This window comes from Accipiter gentilis, chromosome 12, assembly GCF_929443795.1.
Source record: "Accipiter gentilis chromosome 12, bAccGen1.1, whole genome shotgun sequence".
NCBI classification, from domain to species: domain Eukaryota; kingdom Metazoa; phylum Chordata; class Aves; order Accipitriformes; family Accipitridae; genus Astur; species Astur gentilis.
In genome coordinates this window covers 12,737,617-12,758,960 of record NC_064891.1, presented here as the reverse complement: position 1 = coordinate 12,758,960, position 21,344 = coordinate 12,737,617, and the positions used below count along the sequence as shown (strand labels likewise).

General features: G+C 40.4%; 1 protein-coding gene across 1 annotated transcript; it reads left to right on the top strand.

The window, feature by feature from the left end:
• Positions 1-777: 777 nt before the first annotated feature.
• QRFPR (pyroglutamylated RFamide peptide receptor) lies at positions 778-20,532 on the top strand. The gene is made up of 6 exons (XM_049815081.1): positions 778-1,290; positions 14,567-14,725; positions 15,349-15,410; positions 16,221-16,456; positions 18,049-18,146; positions 20,129-20,532. Exons 1-6 carry the CDS (start codon positions 951-953, stop codon positions 20,530-20,532), a joined length of 1,299 nt encoding a protein of 432 aa, XP_049671038.1. The 5' UTR covers positions 778-950.
• The last annotated feature ends 812 nt before the right edge of the window (positions 20,533-21,344 follow it).

Sequence of the window (21,344 nt, the reverse complement as noted above, 5' to 3'; positions counted from 1 at the left end):
TAGCTAAGCGGACCTTAGTAGCCTACATAACCTTACCTAAGTAGCCTAGCCAGCGAGGTTGAGCGGGATGGGATTCTGTCAAGCCTCCTCCAGCAAGAGGGGTTGTACTGCTGGTGAATGTCTGTCAGGGAAAGGAATCTTCAGGAGCCTCCTGGGATCTCAGAGAGCTCAATGGCCAAAACTTTGGAAAGTCGCTTTTCCGTTTGAGCTTTGGCTCATCATCACGTGAGGGCCTGCAGCGGCATTGGCGCAGAGGGGGCTACAAGGGCAGAAAAAATGACCCCGCTGCCTCGTTTGGGCTGGGCACGGACCAGCGGCAGCGTGACACACAGCGGGTGGCACGAGTCTCCCCTCACGCATAAGTGCACGCGCCTGCTACACCATCTCTTTTATTTCCCTCTCGGCCTGATCAGAACGTGAGGAGAGGCTGAGCTCGGTAGTTTCAGCTCCCACCTTGGGCATTTCGAGCCTCCGCTGAGCAGGCGCCCGCCGCGAACGATGGGTTGCGGAGGGGTTGGCGGGGCAGGGCTGTGAGGGGCGCCGCGCGCCGCCTCAGGCGCGGAACAGCACGCGCCTTTGGGAGACCCCCCTCGCGGGGCAGAAAGCCGTTTAACGGCCGTCACGCTCCACAGTGGTGGGGTGGGGTCGGGGCGGGCTTGCGCTGCGCGCTGATTGGCTGTTGCCCCCCCCCCCCGAGGGCCCCCGCTGGCCACAGCAGCCGGTGGAGGTTGCGGGCGGCGGCAGCTTGACCAGTTCTGTGAGGCGCCGGTGCCGTCGTGTCCAGCTTACGGCTCTGCGAGCCCCCGCCTCCGCTTCTCCGCGCCGGGTCCGGTCCGGCTGCTTCGCCCCGCGACCCGGCAGAGCGGTGGAGGGGCGGCGGTCCGGCGATGGCGGGGCGCGGGCGGCGGCGCTGAGGGGGCTGAGGAGGGAGGGAGGAGGAGGAGGGCGCCATGCGGTCCCTGAACATCACCCCGGAGCAGTTCGCGCAGCTCCTGCGGGACAACAACGTGACGCGGGAGCAGTTCATCGCCCTCTACGGGCTACAGCCGCTGGTCTACATCCCAGAGCTGCCGGGGCGCACCAAGGTGGCCTTCGTCCTCATCTGCGTGCTCATCTTCGCCCTGGCGCTCTTCGGCAACTGCCTGGTGCTCTACGTGGTGACCCGCAGCAAAGCCATGAGGACCGTCACCAACATCTTCATCTGCTCCCTGGCCCTCAGCGACCTCCTCATCGCCTTCTTCTGCGTCCCCTTCACCATGCTGCAGAACATCTCCTCCAACTGGCTCGGCGGTGGGTGCCGGGGCCGGGGCGCGCGGTCCCGGGCCGTTACGGGCTCGGCAGCTGCTGGAGGGAGGGGCGGGGGGCGGACGATGAGGCGCAGCGGTGGGGCAGTGCTTGTGGCCAGCCCCGCTGCTGAGACCCTCCCGCCGTCTGTGAGGGACCACCGAGGGGTGTGGGGTGTCCCCCGAGGCGAGCCCCGGGCAGCCCCGGCCGTTGGGGCCGGTCTTGGGCTGAGGAGGAGGGGCGCGGCCGCCCGGTTGTGAGGGAACTGCCGTCCTCCCCGAGGGCAGCTTTATTGCCGCGCACACCCGCCGAACTCTTCGCGCTGGCACAGGGCTTCAACTCCTCGGTAGAAACTTGCAACGTCTGCTGTCCCCGGAGCCGCTGGTCGCGTTCAGGCATTCGCAGTCTTTTATCGCAGGACTGGGGCGCTGTCTCCAGGTGTGTAGTTCAGTAACCTCACCCTGCCGTCAGCTGCTATTCCGCAGAGTTCAGTAATGGCTACACCTCAGGTTGTGTTAAACCCAGTGCGCTTTCATGCTTGCATACGTTAAAAGTCGCAGTATGTGTGTGACAAACTATGCGTTGTCTGGTGCTGATGAGGTAGTCTTGCCGTACTTTCTCTTATTTTTTGCCTCATAAATAATGGAATTTGTCTGGCAAGTGAAATATCAGTCTTTATTCAGCTTAAGTTCCTCTGACACCAGTCGACTTGGAGTCAGACCTCCTTAACCTTTTGTGAGGAAAAAGAATGTGTCCTTGAAGAAATAGGAAAGTGAAAGAACATGCATAATTTCAACATAAATTCTGCATTATTTTCAAGATATGCTGATACGAAGGACCTTTGGGCAAGGCCTCCCTGATGCCTAGAAATAACAATTATTTTTTTCTTTTTTGTGCACCCCAGTTCTGAAGTGGTAAAGTAACAAAAAGACAAAGGTGAAGTAACACTGCAAATGGTATTTATCTTTCTTTTCTTGGTCTTAAAAGACTGTTTGACCATTGTAAGTGGAAAAATAAAAGGGATGGTTTTGCAGCAAGTAGCAGACAACATCTTATACAACTACAAATTGAAATATTTGTCAGAATATTTTAATATGAACAGAAAAGATGTTCATAAAGTGACGCAGTCATGTTTTGATTTCCAAGGCTTCATGTGCTTCCATTGTTGGGAGGCAGTGAAGGTTACCTTGAAAGCAGGGAGATTTAATTCCAGTACATCCCATGGGCTAGAATGCAGGATGGGAATTGACAGGTCAGAGGAAGCTTGAAAAGCACGTGGATATCTAACCCAGTGAGAAATGGGCTTTACTTTTGTCTGAAAAACAGGAACTTTCTGGGAGAAGTGATGAATACAAAACTTCAGGGGCTACTGACAGTAAGGACAACTGTTTTATTTTCTTACAAGCTGTCTTGGGGGGAGGTTGGTAACCACTGTTTTAAGACAGTACAGGTGTTGAACCCCCAAACTATCAAGGACGTGTAAATAAAAATAATGGAATAAATTGATAGCTATGCTGCTGTGCCTTCCTTGTGGCTGCTGTAGTTCCAGTTCTCCTTCCTCTAAGACGAATACAGCAGAAAGTTACTGGTGGCATCAAGAGATCTCACATAAAGGGGGGAGGACTGAATTGAGTAGCTTTCCCTATAGATAAGAGGTGTGATTCTCCTTACTCGTAAGGAAGATCCTGGTCTGTCAGCTTAACCACACATCTGACCAGAATCAACTAAAACTTAGGTGGGATGAAGCCTCCACCAGAGGTGAATTACAGCATATATAGCACAGGCATGTGCAACAGTATGGGGAAAGTATGTATGTTTATACTTACTTTCTGTTACCGAGGTCACTTGACAAAAATCTAGAAGTAGCGAGTGCAAAAGGTATAGCATACTTGCAACAAATATCTTCAGATATTCAGCAGAGATAGCACAGGCATGTGCAACAGTATGGGGAAAGTGTGTATGTTTATACTTACTTTCTGTTACCGTGGTCACTTGACAAAAATCTAGAAGTAGCAAGTGCAAAAGGTATAGCATAGTTGCAACAAATATCTTCAGATATTCAGTAGTTGGATACTTTAAAGTGTACTGTTCTGTGGGTTTTACTGTACTTTTTGTCTACCATCTTTGCTGTGCTAGAGCATCTTCAGTACAAGTAGATCCATAGGTTCTGTTGACTTTGATAGCTGCGCTTATGGTCCTGGTAAGATAATTAGCTTTAACTAACACAGTATTGGGAGGGTGTTACTCTTCACTGTTGGGAGCGGGGGCTGCAAAGTAAAATTCAGGAAAACAAATGAGATATAAACTGGCGGTATCCTAAGGGTATCTGATTCCTGAGGCTTACACTGTGAAGCATGAATGGTGATTGCAGTTATACTGCAAATCAGAGCCTGCCAGTCTGGGAGGAGTCTTTTCCTTGCTAACTTTACTGGTTTAATTTTTCTTTTGCCTTTCATTTTGTAGTCTGAAAAAGCTTGTTCTCATCCACCTTAATGCAACGTCTCCAAGTAGTGCAAGCTCTAACTCTGATAAGAAAAAGGTGATTTGACTATGTAATATATCTGTGCTGGAAAAAAGTGGTGCATCCTGTGACACTTCATGCTAGAAATATCCTTGGGATTCTGAGCATTTAGTCACTTTATATCTTGATTTATTTGTACTTGCATTACTAAAACAAGCATCTGTACTAGGTCATGTGAACTGAGATCTGTGTGTTTTGTACTTGTCTTTGATTTGGAACTGGTTATTTCCATGGTTGTATATGTGTGTTTGTTTCTTTCGCTTCTTTTTCCCTTCGGAAACCCACAGCAGAATGTGAAGGTGAGGGGAAAACTGCAAACACTCTAGGCTGTAGAGGCAGAACGTACAAACATAAGAACAGCTGCAGTTTCAGGGTAGCTGTTATTGTTTAAGACATTATGGGATGCTATCAGAGAGGACTAACTACCATTTTGGCCCTTCTAAAGTGAAGGGTGAAACACTTTCACCCCAAAGGGTTCCAGGTGTGCATAGTTTACAATAGGACTCCAAGGAGAATGTTGATAGCTGGTGATGTAAAGTAATTCAAATTGTGGATGGTAAAGTTGCTCCCCTAATTGATAGCGTTTGTCAGAATTCTTTAGAAACGGAAGATTTCTCAGCTTCACTGCATTACTCTTACCAGAACTTCTCACAGAGATGGGAAGAACTAAAGCACTGGCATGACTTTTTCCACAGTATATTCATTAATATGTCTTAACTTCACCTACAATTTAGCAACTGCAGTTTCAAGAAACTGAATGTGTGCTTCACTCTGCCTGGTGGTTATGCAACTTTAACGCAGACCTGCTAGCTCTACATAGGCAGCAACTGGGAGCAGCACCATATTGACCAAAAATGGGTGAATCGGTCTCACTTTTGATTCTCTGATCTCTTAAGTATGTATAGCTGTGTGAGACTCTGATAGTGACAGTATACAATTTAATTTCTGAATTTATACTTTGTAACTAAAATGGCTGTAATTTCTAGGGGAACTTTTAATAAAAATCCTGCAAGCTAATCTCTCTGTAATGTGGAAGGCACTCTGGAAGAAAATGAAAATTGTAGCTGTGGCATAAATGATCACTGGGATCATATTTATTGCTAAGAGGAAGATAAAATGGGAACTTGAGTAAGGGGTAAATTGATGCATACAGCAAAGGTAGTCTTGGTGCAAACTGAAGCAGTTGAGGATTTGCTTTCATATGATCATTGGTAGGAGGCAGCAGCAGTGGTCTCATTGTCATACTGATGGCGGCACTGTTAAAGATAAATTTGGGCTTTTGTCTCTGGGCCAAATATTACAAGAGTTGCTTTATTTTCTGACACTGCTTAGTCAGTAACAGCGTTATCTTTGCAGAACTGCCTGGAGCAAGAATTACTTGTAATGTGTAATGTAATAGCCCTGGCAAAAGATAAGGTCAAAACATGAGGTTACAGTAGACCTAGCACTATGCTACAACTTTCTCCTGAATTTCTCATCGATTAGAATATGTATTCTCAAGACAGGTATCAGAGGGTGACTTTTCCTGTGACTTAGAGAGTAGTGAGTCATCTGAGGCACTGCTGTACACACAGCAGCATTTGCAGCATTTGAGATGCCTTTGCATATCTTGTTTGGCTTCCAGCTGCCACTCGAGAGAGAGGTGGGTCTTCTGTACATTGCTGTCCTATCTGGTGTTCCTTGACATGGCAGTTTCTTCTTTTCTAAAGGCTTGGTTGAAAACCAAGTGGCATCTTCTACCCAGTTGAGTATTAAGGGTGCTTTCTGTTCTTTACCAAACATCTTGTGTCAAGCAGTGTGTTACCTTACTTGTACCTTTCCTCTATGAGAATGCATAAACATTCCTTTCTGAGGAACTAAAACTAGATCTTGGTAATGGAAATCACTGGGCCTTGTGTGTCTGATATTCTTAGATACCTCTAAATTCTTCAGAGAGACAGAAACTTCTTCACTCTAACTCTCTTCTGGAATGTTCTTTGACAGTGAAGAGTTTCCAAATACTCTCAAACTGCTGACATGCTGTTAGGGTTAATACTAGACAGTAAAGCTGGATGTGAGAGATCCAGTTATTTGAATCTCCTGTTTTTAAGCTTTTTTTTGTAACTTTCCAATTTAAGTTGTCTTGACTTGCTGTAAATCAGGTCAGGGACACAACAGCACTCTTCATTTGCCTCCTGCAGTGTGAGAGGTTGTGTCTTGGGATTGATCCACTGCTGAGAGCAGGGTGATTTTGTAGTTTTATCTGTATTGGTGAAATCTTGCATTATCCTTCATTCTCCATGCCCTGCTATTGTGTATTTTGGGTTATTTGCTTATGAGTAGAGGCAGGAGTAAAATTCTGTATGAAGATGGTTTGAGAATGGGTTATGCAGTGAATGCCTCGGTAAAGGAAATAATAGGCATAGTGTTTCAGTGAGGTGGTTATTACGTGCTTTTTTTTGGTAGAAATACCTGGCATTCTCTCCCTTGCATTGAGTGAATCAGGAATGTGCTTGCTATGTCCTGTTTTGCTCCCTGCTAGTGAGTCTTTCTCTTGAGAAGAGATCTGGACCTTTAAGCTGTATCCTGGCCAAAACCCCTCACCTGTACTACTTGTTGTTCGTACCACAATTGCAGACAGTAATTTACTGCAGTAGTTTTGTGTTCTAGTAGCAGTGTTTGGTGCTGCACAGCTATCTTACGTCTTTGCATGTTTGTATTTGGATTTACTCACCAATTGCTGTGTTTTGAAATAAGCTACTGATCCATATTTGCCTGAAGACTGTGGTGCCTGTTTTGGTGGCTTTGTAAACCCACTGGCAGAGAATCTGCATGTAAGCCTTGGAGGGAAGGAGGGTAGATGGTGTGGAATATCTTGGTCAGCTAGCCCAAGGTGTGTGGTCCACACTTTCAAATTGCAGGATAGAGAGAATGATGTGGACTCCATCAGTAAATAAACTATAGGCTGTTTGAGGTGCATGGTCTAATTGCATGGGCTCGTAATATACCATTTTATCTCAGCTGCTGTAGTTGACCATAAATGGACTTAAACTGCCATCAGGTGCTACACTCATGCCTTTTTCTGGGCAGACGTATGTATAATGTTCTTTATCCTCTATAGGTAACATGTGAGAGACTTTTGTATCATGAATGGTAAACTACTAAGGATGCAAAATGTGTGTATACCCAAGAATCGATATAAAACAATGCATCGCCCAGGTATGAAAGACCCTTAAGGATATGATCTGTATGATGATGACTGACTTGTTTTCTGCCCTGAAGTTAGAAAATATAAGAAAACTTACCTTGCTTTCATCAAGTGAGCTGGAGATAACTTATTTAGAAGCTGTGATAGAGATTTTAGTGCAAGGACTTGGTCAACAACATTTCAACAGAGGAAGGAGCAATTTAACTTTTATCAGAGAATAGTTTCAGGATTTTGCCTTTGTTACTCTAATAAAAGAAAAACTGATCTTTTAAATGTGTGATGAAATGGCTAAGTCATAGTTACAAGTGCAACTTTTGGGAACTTCTTAGCTTCTTGAAAAAGAGCAGCAGTTAGTTATTTTCATTCCCAATATTCCTCTGCAAATGATTCTCTTTCCCAATTGGAAATGGTCAGTAATAAATGCTGCAGTGCTCTTCACCAACAATCTATTGGGAGTGTTTGCTGAAAGCCTTACCTTGTAGAAAGTTAAACATTTTGATACATACTTAAGATATTGGGTGAAGTATTAATATTGTTATTTAAAATATTAAAAAAAGTCACGCATTTCTGTACTGGGGGGATGTAAGTGGAAATTGAGCAGGCAAAAAAGGAGACTTTTTCTTGGAAAGACTTGGTGGAAAAAGTATTATTTTTAAACAGCCTTTAAAAAGTGTTTGAAAAATATTAATCAGATTCTTTCTGATTCAGATGTATGAGGCATATTAGATGCATAATTCATAGCTTGCCAAAGATCTGGAGCAAAATTCTGCTCCGAGAGATTCAGCATAGCCACAGCCAAAAAACCCCCAAAGTGAACCAGAATCTGAGAAATAGTTTTCCCAGTGCCTAGTTTTAGCACAAGAAGGCTTCAGTGCTGTGATCATTTCAGAGTGCTTAAGTCTGTTTATCTGTGCATTTGGAGGCATTACATAGGTATTATGTATTTTGTGCAGTATAGTATAAAAATGTCTCGGGTGTCTCAAAGACCTGGAATAAGTCTAGCTGTGTGTTTTGCATTGGGAAGCAGAAGGTAGCACCCTTTTCCCCCAAGCTCCATCTGTCTAGGGTTTGGCTCATTTAATGTTCATTAAAGACTTCAGGTAGCTGGTGTCCACACAAATTTTGGAGTCAGGTTCAAAAATTTAAACTTCAGTTAAAGTGAGGATCTAGCCAGCTTTTTCATATGAATCAAACTAAATGTTATTTTCAAGAGTAAATCAGTGATTGCATAAATCCTGGATTTTTATCATTATGTCCTGATTCTGATTTAGCGGCAAGGGGAATGCCTTTTATTTTAGCAGTGGCTGGTTAACTCAAGGATGGGATGCACATAAACAGACAATAGAAAGAGGAATTTCTGTTTTGATGTCACTCTCGCTTTTTAATCCTGTGTATTATATTTACTAGGTGATCTATCATTGTGAAGTCTGAGAGAAGAAATCTAATTTGGTTCAATTAACAGTAATACATAAAGAAGCAGAGTAGTCCATGTAGACTGACTTGTCTTTTGAGAGTGGGTGACTAGGATGAGGAGCACAAGGATGTGTCAGGTGGGCTGTAGCTGCCAAATCCTGAGCTGTATATTCTGCTTGCTTTTTTCCCCTGCTTTTCCCCCTGCTTTTCTTGCATTTCTCTTCATTGAAAGAAGCAGCAAATAATAATTTTGTTTTGTTTTCTATGATTTAAAGGCTGTGGGGATTTAAGATAAAGAATTAGTAATAATAGAACAAGATGGTCAGCTTGGAAAAAAAGTGAATGATCGAGCTTCTCTTGAATTCTTTCACTTGACACTGAAGGTGGCTTTAGTAATTAATTACTTAAATCAGCAGGACGAAACATTGGTTTATATAAATTTTAATGTTTGGAATCTGTACTTCGTAGCTATTTTTCTAGAAAGGGGTTGCATTTTGATGGTTAATGATTAAAATGTGATGTGTCTGTTTAATTAAAAATAGTTCTTTTAACAAGGTAGGAGACTGCTTTTTGATAAGTAAGAGGATATTTTAAATGTACGTGTGTATTAAATGTTTTCCCTTAGGGAAACTTAATCACTGTTTTCTAATGTAATTTATTATATGGTTGTCATTAACTAACTGTTGTGAGGTTGTTGGATGGAAGTTGCAGTGTAACTGAAGTGTAGGACAGCATTGTTTTCAGCACTTACCTGTAGGCAGTGAATGTACTGTTATAATCGATGTACAAGTCAGATTTATATGAGGCAAGTAAATCGCGTCCTTTCTTACCTCATTTTTCTTCATAGGTTTGAAGAAAAGTGCATACTTCCCTGCTTCTTAATTCTGTTTCTCAACTTTGAAAGACAAAAATCTTTAACTGGTTTCTTCCATATCAAAGGCTACTTGCCTCTTCTAATCTCATTATTACAATTTGGGGTATTGTTTTCTTGACAGCAGCTGTAGGTTTATGTTGATGATTGGTCTGTCTCAAGAGAACTTTTAGCATTGTTTCTAAAAATTTGTCTTAAACCTTCTTTTCTTTCTCTGTTATTTCTTTTTCAGCATTATTATTCCAGAGCGAGGAAACACTTTACATTCCCTTCCTTCCGCCATTAAAACAAAGTTACTTCTTTCTTTGGCGAATGCTTCCTTTATCCAAGTACTGATTTGTTTAATGACTCCGAAAACACTATAAGGAGTGAGATTTAAATAATCTTGACTGAAACTCACTGAAGTGGGCTTTTGTTCTTTACTTTTGTATGTTACTCTTTCACTAGTTGTCCTCTTTAGATAGGATCTGAAATTATTTTTTGAAGAATATGTTGTTTAAAAAGAAATAAATAATAAAGCCATTCAAGTGCCTTTATCATGAAGATAAAAAGAAAATCCAGTCTTATTTTCAGATTGGTTGGGAGATACAAAACTTCACTGTATTCTTAATCCAATGTTGATTTGTTATAGGTGAGTGTATCATGACAAGGACATAGTACCTGATACAAATAACTAAAATACCTAGCAGTCATGTTAACAAATGGAAAGAAGACTTGAATAATACTGGCTATTAAACCATATTATCTCCAAACCATGTTCTAAACAGCTACATTTTTATCAGTTTGATTAGAAATAAGGTGTAAACTAGTACCTCCCTTTAAATCTTCTGTTACTCTGTGATAAGTCTGAACACAAACATGAAAACTAGCTTGACATGTTTTTAATATATCACAGTGTTTCACACAGCTGTTTTTTGCCTGTCTCAGTCTTATTTTAATTTCACGGTCTAAACTATGATGTAGTAGCATAATTTGGGTTCTTCCCCTGAAATTTAATATGTCTTCCTTATAGTAAAAATTGGCTTTTTTTTCTCAATTTTTCCAGAAGGGACTTTCAACTAAAAGGCATTTGAGAATGGGGTTGCATCAGTTTCCTCTTGCTGCAGGTGAAGCTTGTTTTACACAAATGGGTTAAATACTAAGTGAAATGTGCATGCATTATTGGATCAGGGACTAGACCACAGTACCTGTTTCCCTAATAGTGACTTATGCAAGTTTGCAGGTATTGTGGTTTTTTTCCTGGCTGTGAAAATCCATAAGTATTCTTGTGAGATGGTCCATTTCAGGGGGAGGTCCTGAAGGTGGGACCCTAGTGGTAAGGCTTTCTCCTTGAGGTTGGAGAGCCAGGATTTGTGGCCCCCTTTTCCACACTTCCCTTGTTCAATGATTACAGCATTCAGTCAATTTAAGGGAAGGAAGAAGAGGTGCATCACTTGTGTTTTGGGAAGGCTCAGATCCAGTAAAACCTACCTCAGCTGTTAAATCGAGTCTCACAGGCAAGGATTTGTTTAGGGTCCAGAATACTGTGTCCAGTTTTGGACACACAGTACAAGAAAGATATTGATAAACTGGTATAAGTTCAGCAGAGGGCTGCCCTGACATCAGGGGTGGGAGCAGCTGCCCTGTATGGGTGGAAAAGCTGAGGGACTGGAGCTTGTTCAGTCTGGAGAAGCAACAGTTTTGGGGCAACCTAGCAGCATTTTGCAGTGCATACAAGGAGGTTATCGAGAAGATGGACCCAGGCTTTTCAGAATAGCGCATGGCAGAAGGATGAGAGGCAAAAGGCTTCAACTGAAACAGGCAGGTCAGACAGGATGTAAGGAAAATCTTTTTCCATGTGGGGACAGTCAAGCAGAGAAAGAGGCTGACCCAGGGAAGGCTCAGCTGTCTTCAGCCTTGGAGATTTTTAGTACCTGAATCCTCTGGGCTACATCTGGCTTGGTCTGGCTTGATTGCTGATCCTGCTGTGAGCCATGATGTCAGATGAGACACCACCTGAGTTTGTTTCCAACCAGCATTATTCCATGGTTCTCTAATTCTCTTCTATGCTTGTCAAGACTGACTGAGACAACTCTGTGAGGCTGTGCTGGGAACCTGTAGCCAGAGGTGTCTCAAGGAATAGGGCAACAGAATCAACACTTCGGACATTAGGCAGGTAAATCCCAAAGAATAAAATGGTGATTGGACTTCCATAAAGGACTTCTGAAGTCCTTTCAGTAATCTAATTCCAACTCGATGACAACAAGCTTTCTGTTAGGAAAGAATGTGATTTAGGGCTTGTGGACTTGGAGACAGTGTTTTGAAAAGATGTACTGAAGAGTTAATTTCCATTTAGATATTCTGTTTCAGAATATCCCTGGAATAACCAGTGTGATCACTCTGAGCTTTTTAGTACTCTCAAGTAATAGTTCCAGGTTGTCTTTTTGCTTTCTCTATACCACCCCAGCCCAACCGCCACCATTCTGAAATAGTTACCTTATTTAACAATAAATGATTCTCATTTTCTGTGTGTACAAATTATTTATTTATAAATAAAATAATGAAAGTTTTGAAAACCTAAGAAAAGGCTTTATGTGGAAAATATTCCCTATTCTGTCAAGTACAATGACCCCTGATATCTCAGGATTGAATTCCATTCAAACACATTAAGGATGGTGGAGCTGGATCTCTAATCTGTTGGCGTCAGGTTTCCATTGAAGTTGATGACTTCTTTTGGCCATGACATTCTAAACACTGTCTTTCTTTTTTTCTGCCCAGACATACCTGTTTCAAACGCTCAAGCAAACGAGAGTTGATTTCCTTGCTAAACAGTCATTTAACGTTTGTGAAGTGTTGCATTTGAAACCCTAGAGTGTCTCATGATTTCAGAAAACAGGAAGCATTTGTATAGTGAGTGACAATCCAGGGCAAGCAAAAGAGCCCTAAAGCAATATGGTAATGTTAATACAAGTTGATAGCCAGAGACCCTGGACTTGGTGGCATGAGGAGCTTCAGGGAGGTTGAAATACTGTTCTATTATTACTGTTGATAAATAGAGGCTTTTTGAGTAGCTTTTAGTTACTGTCCTTTTGAAAATTTCATGTTATTTCTTGGTTAGAAAAATGCATGTGGCTTTTTTTCCTTTGGTCACCAAGTCCACTAAGGATCCAAAATGTGTACCACGTGCCTCAGAGCAGGTATTTCTGTTTCCAGCAACCGTATGTAATGAAAAACATCCTTTTGGTTTTTGTTTTTCATCAAATTTTGCTTTTCTGTTCATGTTATTTGTATCAGGAGTCACTTCTAACTTATCCAGTGAAGAAAAAACTTGAAACCAATAGTGGAAACTCTCCTTTTGATTCAAAGGAGTAGGATTTGGGTTTGGCTGAAGATCGTTTTAGCTCTGCTTTACTTATGGCAGTAAGCTGATTTTCAGAAGTGGACAGAGATTGTGCGCCATAGCCTTTTTGGTTGTATTCATTGTTTGTCATGTCCAAAGAAGGTATGATCTGAGCTTGCTTTTTTTATATCACTACAGAAGTTTCAACACACTGGTTGAAGGACTGTAAATTTGACTGAGTGGGTCTTGTGCTTGTATGTGTAGCACATACTGTACTGAGTGTAGTGAGAAAGTGATGAGATGCTGAATTAATAAGATATTGGCTGTGTTTTGTAAGGGTTTTACTTTGTGCTTACTGAAGCCAAGGAAGAAGTGGGGGGAATTTTAATGTGTAAATTGCAGTTGATACAAGATGTCAAGATGTCTTGTCTTGCTTTTCTGATACCCTGGAAAAATACATACTAGGTGAGAAACAGACTTGCAGCCCAGTGCATCTTCTTCCATGCAGTTCCTACTGACCATGCTAAGATTTCATTCAAGTAGCTTGAAATTGGGCTGCATGGTATATTTTTATTCTGTTTTAAGCCAGATCAGATCTGTGTGCACTTTCATGGTGTTGCTGGTGTTGAAGATGTACTTGGAAGGTACTTGACTTCCATCCTTTGCCCCTTGCCCTCTCCTTCCCTTTTTGAAGCCACAGAAGTAGTGATTTTTTTGGCAGCTAGAATTGATAAGACCAGTAGCAAACGAGTTCCTTCTTGTAAGCTTACAGTGGCTTTTGGCCTGGCCTAGCAGACAGAAGCTTCCCTTTTCATTGTTCCCTTCGTGGAGGGCAGGATTAACTTTCCTGTTCGTTTTCTTTCTGTTTTCTATGCTTTTGTTGCTTAAGGTGTCTGTAGCATCTTAAAGCTTGACTTAAAATTGGATCAGATATTCCTTTGGCTATTTTGAGTTTATGGATTATATCTGGGTAAGGTATAATTCATAATCAAGTAAGGGAAATAACCCCAGCTGTTGGTGAAATGAGTAGCTGATACTGAACTAAGAATGTGAGGTAACTATGAGAATGCAGACATACAAAATTATGTCAGGGTCAGAAAATGAGTAGATAAGAAGTAGGTTGGGAAAGGTGTTAAGATTTTTGAGAGAATAATTTACACCAGTTTCTAAGATGCTTGGGATTTGAGGATGAGTAATGGAAAATGACTAATTTGTTAAGAACTGAATATGTACTTTTGGGAAGCTATAGCAGTAATGAAATCTGAACATCTGTGGTAGCTGTGCATAAATAATGGGAACTTGTACAACTGTGAAAATGCAGGCAGAAAATTGCATTTAATTTGGACAGCGTCATTAACATAATGTGTTAATCAGGAAAGAGGGAGACTTGGAGAATGGAAAGGTGATGAGGTTGATTTTCTCCTCTTATGTTACGCTTCTTAGAGGACTCATATATATATATATATCTATATATATCTCATTTGGCAGAATGATGCATTAGGTGACAAAGTATACAAATAGAATGGCATATAAATGAGCCAAAGGAATGTATTTGCAACAGCAGAAAAGGTGAACACTAACAGGTAACACTAAGGCTTTCCTAAAACCAGAGAGTAATCTGCCAAGATAAGAAGATAATAAATATCCCTCTAACTTGGCATATTTGAAAACAGATGGTGGAAGACTTGGTCAAAAGTGAAATAGGAATAAGTGTCAGACTGATACAGAGCAAGTGAATATATCCTTAGAATCTTGGTTTTGCAGATGTAATGTGTATGACAGAAGAATGACTGTTGAAAGCTGCATTTGATTAATAGCTTGAATAGGTGACTTAACAGTTTAGCTGTTGAAATAAATCTAAGAATATTAGTCTGTTCTTTTTGCACAATAGCCCTTTAGTAATAAAGTCTATTATTGGTAGCTCTTTCATGAACTGCAGCAGTTGCATACCTTACTTTCTGACTATTGCAGGTGCCTTCGCTTGCAAGATGGTACCGTTTGTTCAATCCACTGCTATTGTAACTGAGATTCTTACAATGACCTGCATTGCTGTGGAAAGACATCAAGGAATTGTGCATCCACTAAAAATGAAGTGGCAGTACACCAATAAAAGAGCTTTCACGATGCTTGGTAAGATTTTAGGCATCTCGAGTAATCGTGTGTATTGAGAAATAATCTTCAGTGTAGATGGCATGTCAGAACAGAAGGCACTGATATGACCAATGATTCAGAGGTAGAATTAATAAGTCTGGTAACATTTATAGAATAGCTCAGGGATAATGCCCATATGTATAGTAATTACTAGCCAAAACCCTGACAATAAACTTAGAATCTGAAGTCAAAGATTTACTTAACCAAGACTCTGATAAACCTTTGGCAGGCCTTTTTTTTTTTTTTTTTTTTTTTTTTTTTTAAGAAAGGTTCAAAATATACAATCACTGGTAAAGCAATATCTCAGCTGTAAATGGTCCTTCCATTTTAACACAAAGAGAACATAGATAATGCTGGTCATGCAAATTAAGTTGCCTTTACGCTTGAATACCAATAAATGAGGGTAGTTTAAAGAAAACTGATAACAAAAGAGCTTGCTGTTATTGATGTGAACGTTGACTGATATATGTGTCATATAGAAAACTTTGTTCTTTATTTAAATTGTCTACTTTGCCTGACTTTTTAAAGATGAAGCTGTTAAACTGTTCATATCAAAACTTACTCTTCTTGTACAAATTGTTAAAAAATGTATTTGTTTACAGGCATAGTCTGGTTGCTGGCACTTATTGTTGGGTCACCTATGTGGCACGTGCAACGGCTTGAGGTATGTTAGGTTAAATGGGAATTTACATTTTAAACTTAGTCCTTGCTGGATATTTTGTACCTTTAGCAGTGAATTGAATAAACTTGTAAGAAATGAGAGCAGGATAAGAGAAGTGGAGCTTTTGTTCTGTGTGCCAGCATGAGAAAGGCTAAGGATTAGGACTTGCATGCACTGGAAGGACTACCAACAGGGACTAGTCATGTCTACCCTCCCCCATTATGTCAAAGAGCAGCAATTACATCTCACTTCCACGGTGGTTTCCTTTTGGTTTATAGGTACACTGGCACACAGCAGTGTAGGGCTTAGATGACTGTTTCAGGGTGACATAGTGTTCCCTGAAATTTGGAAGAACTGTGCCTAGTTTAAAATGTAATTAGCTGCCCATTATAGTTTAAGGAGTTACTGTACACTTTTGGAAGAAATAAAAAAAAAAAAAAAAAAAAGCTTGTCAGAATCTGCTGCTTGTGAGTCTGAATGTTAACAGTCTTTGTTTGTTTGTTTTGTTTAAGTGACTAATATGCAAGGTTTCTATATGCCCATCTTTACTTAGCCAAGGTCTCCTTTGAAAAAACTTGTTAAAAAAAAAATAAATTCTGAGGAGTGCAGATCAGAGCATCCCCTGATCTCTCTTTGTCAACTTGGATCAACTCAACACTTGATGTGGAAAAGTGCTTGGAAGAATTTTGTCAATTTGAAAAGTCTCTGTTGAATTTTGGTTGTTGTATTAAGAGCAAAGAATATTTGAACGTGCTTGGTTTTTATGCATGGAGTAAACACTGTAGTGACTCATCTCCTTTACACTTGTTACAGGTTAAATATGACTTTTTATATGAAAAAGTGTATGTTTGTTGCTTGGAAGAATGGGCCAGTCCGATTTATCAGAAGATATATACGACCTTTATTCTTGTTATACTCTTCCTTCTTCCACTGATGTTGATGCTTTTTTTGTACACTAAAATTGGCTATGAACTGTGGATTAAGAAACGTGTGGGAGATGCTTCAGTTCTTCAAACCATTCATGGAAGTGAAATGTCTAAAATATCAAGGTTTGTAAAGTAAAATACAGTTAGAACTTTGACTTCTAGAAAGCTTCCACCCCCCTCTCCCCCGACAGTTCTTGAAAACCAATGCAAAAAAAAAAAAGTAATCTTGTCTTTCCTTATCTATTGGGAAGTCTACAAACATAGACCAGATTTTTAAAGCTAGCTAGTTATTTAACACTTAGATACCCAATGTAAGGCAACTTAAACAGATTTTTTTTTTTCTTCAAATTATAGTATAGCCATACCTTGGAAGTCAAGCCCTTTCAATAAATTTCATGTTATACGTTGTGAAATGCATGTTTTTAAAAGATGTAGGCCATGAGTTAGAAGATGACTTGGGGAAAATGCTGCCACATTGTTTCCGAATGTTCTATGGAAAGTTCTTTATATAATTCTGAGACTGTGAACACTGCTTTATGATCCTGTTAGAAGTCAAATTGGCAAATGGGAAAAAATCAGAATTCATTTAAATACTGCTTTGGTACAGTTTAACTTGATGTAGCTTCCAAAGAATTTTAAGTGTTCTCAGATATGTTTGTGTGAGCCTATCCAGATGGTAATGCTCTATCTGAAAACCTATGAAAATAATTATCAACTTTGCTATTTAGCACTAAAAACGGGCTACCCCTAATATTGCCTCATGATTTTTCCTTTCATTTGGCAAATTGATCTGTTGCCTGATGTGCTACAAACCTCTTAACAGTTCTGCTCATTGAGGAGAGCATCACCTTAAGTATCAACTGTAAGGAGAATACTGACAAGAAGCTTAAAAGATAAATCATTCCTTAGATATTTGTCTATCAGTATGCCTAAGGAGGCAGACCCCTGTAAGTCAAAACTGAAAGAGTGCAATCTCACAGGAGTTAAGGTGACATGTTATCTTTACGCTACTCTTCAGTTTATTTTCACACTGGGGAGAAGATCCTGTAACTGCTTCCAGTAAACTGCTGCTTCTTTAGCTCAAATGAGAGATCCATCTTGGGATCTCTAAATGTAGTTATATGAATTATATATATCAATTTGAGAATGACAATAAATTCACGTATACCTTGAGTTTGTGAGATATTACAGTGAAGGCAGTGAGTGTCTTTCTTGCTCTTAGTCTAGCACTTCACCTGCTGGCAAAGGTTGAATGTTACACGTGTAGTTTCACCTACTCACTGTTAAATCCTCTGTGTAATCAGGTGCTGCAGGTACAGTCAGTGCAGCCAGATCTAGGAAGGGACTCTTGGTTTTTGAGCTATTAATGGAATTTCATGTGTTTTTTTCCCCCTCCATCTCTTACTGTTGGAATTGCATTTGCTAGAATAGAGTGAAAATGGCTTGCAAGATATGCTAATGTCATTGCTTGCTGCAACTGCAAAGTGCATTGCTTTCCCAAAAGAGAGAAATAAAAGGTGTTAATTGATGGGCTGGATTTATATGATGCTGCATTTCTTATTCCAAAGGGTATTGTGTACTTCTGAGCATTCTTCCAGGGTTTTATTTGCATCAGCAACTGTCAGAACACATTTACAGATCGAACTTGAAGAGACACATCTAACTACCAGTCAATTCTTAGTGATTCAGTATGAAATGTCTTGATGCAATTTCAGGAAGAAGAAGCGAGCAATTGTAATGATGGTCACAGTGGTGTTTCTCTTTGCAGTCTGTTGGGCCCCTTTCCATGTGATTCACATGATGATAGAATACAGTGAGTATCTGCCATGTGTCATACAATAAAGCCTTTCTAAGGTTTTTTATTTGATTGGTTTTATTTGTTTTTTTGATAATGACTACAGGTTGTGAAAAGCTAGTGCTGCTGTAGCATTCAGCTATAGAATGCCTTCTGCTAGCAAAGCTTAATGTTGTGCCTACAAATCCTGGATTACTGTCTTGTAATGGACATACATAGCTAAAAACAGTTGAATTACTCTGAAGTCTACAAGGGACAGACAGATCTGCAATGCTCATACAAAATGAGTACATTTCAAAAAACCTATTATCATAGAATTATTTAGGTTGGAAAGGACCTTTAATGTAGTGTTTGGGAGATACCTTATAGCTGAGAGAAACCTGTGTGTCAGCCACCTCTCTTCTTCCCTGCTGTGTGAATTAAAAACAAACAAGCAAACAAAACCCCAACTTTGTGCCGTGCTGTAAGCCCTACTGAAGTTTGTTGCAGCGTGGGTGGGAGGGAACCCAAACTCTTTACAGGCTCCTTTAGAAGGTAGGCTCTTTAGAAAGGAGATCCTTTGCTTCTGGATTTGTACAGCATATAATCCAGTCCTGAAAAGGATGTTTGCTAGGCCTTACAAGACTCAAGAAAAAGCAAGACTTGACTATTAGGATGGTGAGCATATCTCTGTGTATTCTTTTTCTTTCCATGTCTGTCATGCTACCCTCATTTGCTGAAAGATCAAAAGTACCTGGCTGGAAGGTAAAAGTTATTTCCAAGTATAAAAACTCTTGAACAAGTAACTTTTTAATTCAAATTTAATTTTAATTTAATGTGTGAAGATTTCTATTTGCATCCACTTAAGTTGTCTTACTGCTTTGAGTTAAACTGTTAGGAAATATTTATCCCTTCACTTGCCCTGGTTTTCACAAGGTAGGCATATTGGAAATATAAATAGTGGTAATGCCCAGTGAATCCAGTGGAACTTTTAATGGTCTCAACTGGATACTGGCTTGGAAATGCCCTCAATGCTTGTTATCTTTGCTTTTTGCTATTTGCCCTATTCTCTGGGGTTCTGTGCTGTTCATCTCCCATCTCCTACATGGGTACTGGGATAGCATGTGGGACTGTGCAGCAGGCTATGTATAGGAACAGGAGGAATTTTTCAGTAGTTTTTGTACTCTACTTGCCAGAGGCAGCAGCTGTTTCTTTGTCTTCTGTCACAAATGAGGTTGTAGCAGATAAATCAGTAGTCCTGCAGCCAGTTAGCTGACCCAAATGATGTTTATGCCTGGGCAGAATCAGAAGTGCAGAAGCTGTAACTATTAAAATTGTCTGGGTTGTCCCATCTTAAGGTTGCCCATAATGCTCCATGAACTCTTTGCTCTCTTTTAATTGCTAATTTCAGGAATTATTTCAGGTGCTGCAAGGCCTTTATTTTACTTGTCATATAAACCTTTGTAGTATTTATCCGGAGTCTGATCGCTGAGTATTTGAATTCAAGGAATTCAGAGTCCTCTGTGATATCAATGATTAAAAAGTGAGAGATGTGACCAAGACAATGCATTTTTACCTCCATGGGCTGATCTGTGTCAGCACAGAGAAAAAAGCCGTGCGTGGTCAGTGACAAGACAGGGATTGGTGTTAAAAGTACTTACACATTTGATATGGACGTGAAACTCAGAGCCAGAAGAACAACTTGAATAAACAAGGCCAGTACTTAGCAGGCTGGAAGCTCTCTGTTGCTTGGCCATTGGGCAGGTTTTTTGGCTCATAAATTGCCTTTTTTGAATGACTCTGTCCTTATTTACATATACACAAGGCAGGGCTATGTGGTAGATCTTGATCTTTCCTTGCTGATCAAACCGAACCCTATTGCTAATACTAAGAACCTCCAGCAAGGTCTTTTGTTGATTTTTAAACAAAAACTTCTAATGCCAGACTGGATATAATTAGGCATAAGTAGTAGGCATTTATGCCATTCCATGCTTACAGCATATTTCCTTTTTCCTTTCCAGGTAATTTTGAAAAGGAGTATGATGATGTGACAGTCAAAATGATCTTTGCAATCGTCCAGATTACAGGATTCTTCAATTCTATTTGCAACCCTATTGTGTATGCTTTCATGAATGAAAACTTCAAGAAAAATTTTCTGTCTGCCATCTGTTTCTGCATTGTCAAAGAAAATGCATCACCAGCCAGGCAACTTGGGAATTCAGGGATTACTATGAGGCGGCAAAAGGCAAGTGTTTCTCAAAGAGATCCCATTGACTTGGACGAAGCCAGGAGGGATGCATTCAGCGATGGCAACATTGAGGTCAAGTTCTGTGATCAGCCAGCTTCAAAAAGGAATTTGAAAAGGCACCTTGCCTTATTCAGCTCTGAGCTTACTGTGCATTCTGCATTAGGAAATGGACAGTAGCATCACAAAGGTTTTGAGAATGGAAAAAGCATTCTCTTTATGTGATAACATCTAATAAGCTGTTTAAAATACTTTTCTACTTTGCATGCTGAAATGAGGGGAAAAGTATTTTGTGGATTATTATAATGTTGGGATAATGTTGAGAAAATGTAATGTATTTTATAAGGATGAGGAGTAAAACTTTGGAAAACAATATTACTGTATGATTTCCAGGAAAAAAAAAATTCTTCCTAAGCTAATTTAGGGCTTGTTTGCCCTCTGCTTTAGGTAAACCAAACAACTATTGCTTGCTTTGTTTATTCTGTGTTTGGATGCTGGCATGCTGCTCAACCATACAGAGCTGAATGCCAGAAGATGGGAACTATGGAGAGAGTGCACGCTTTTTTTTTTGACAACTTGGAAAAACTGACATGGGTCTAGCATTGTAAGATCTGCTCTTTGCAGCTCTGAGGACAGAGGAGCTTCAGGTCTGAGTTCAGGAAAAATGCAGACTGAGATGCAATTATACTTTGGGGGAAAAAAAAAAAGTGAAAGAGCCAGAATTTGACTCTGAAAAGATTAGGATTTAAACCTTGCATGCATGGTCAGATTTTGTTAACAGGAAACATATTAGAAATTAACAATGCATGCATAATTAATGTGCTGTTTCTACAGGTTAATTCTTGGGTACAAATTTAAAGGTCAGCGTACTGCCCTGTAAACTGCATTGTTCTGCTGAAAAATGCAGAAGTTGTACTGTACAACCATGCAGGTGCTGGAGGTGTGATCTATAGAGTAAACACTGAGTTTAACTTAACAGTCATGCTTGCATA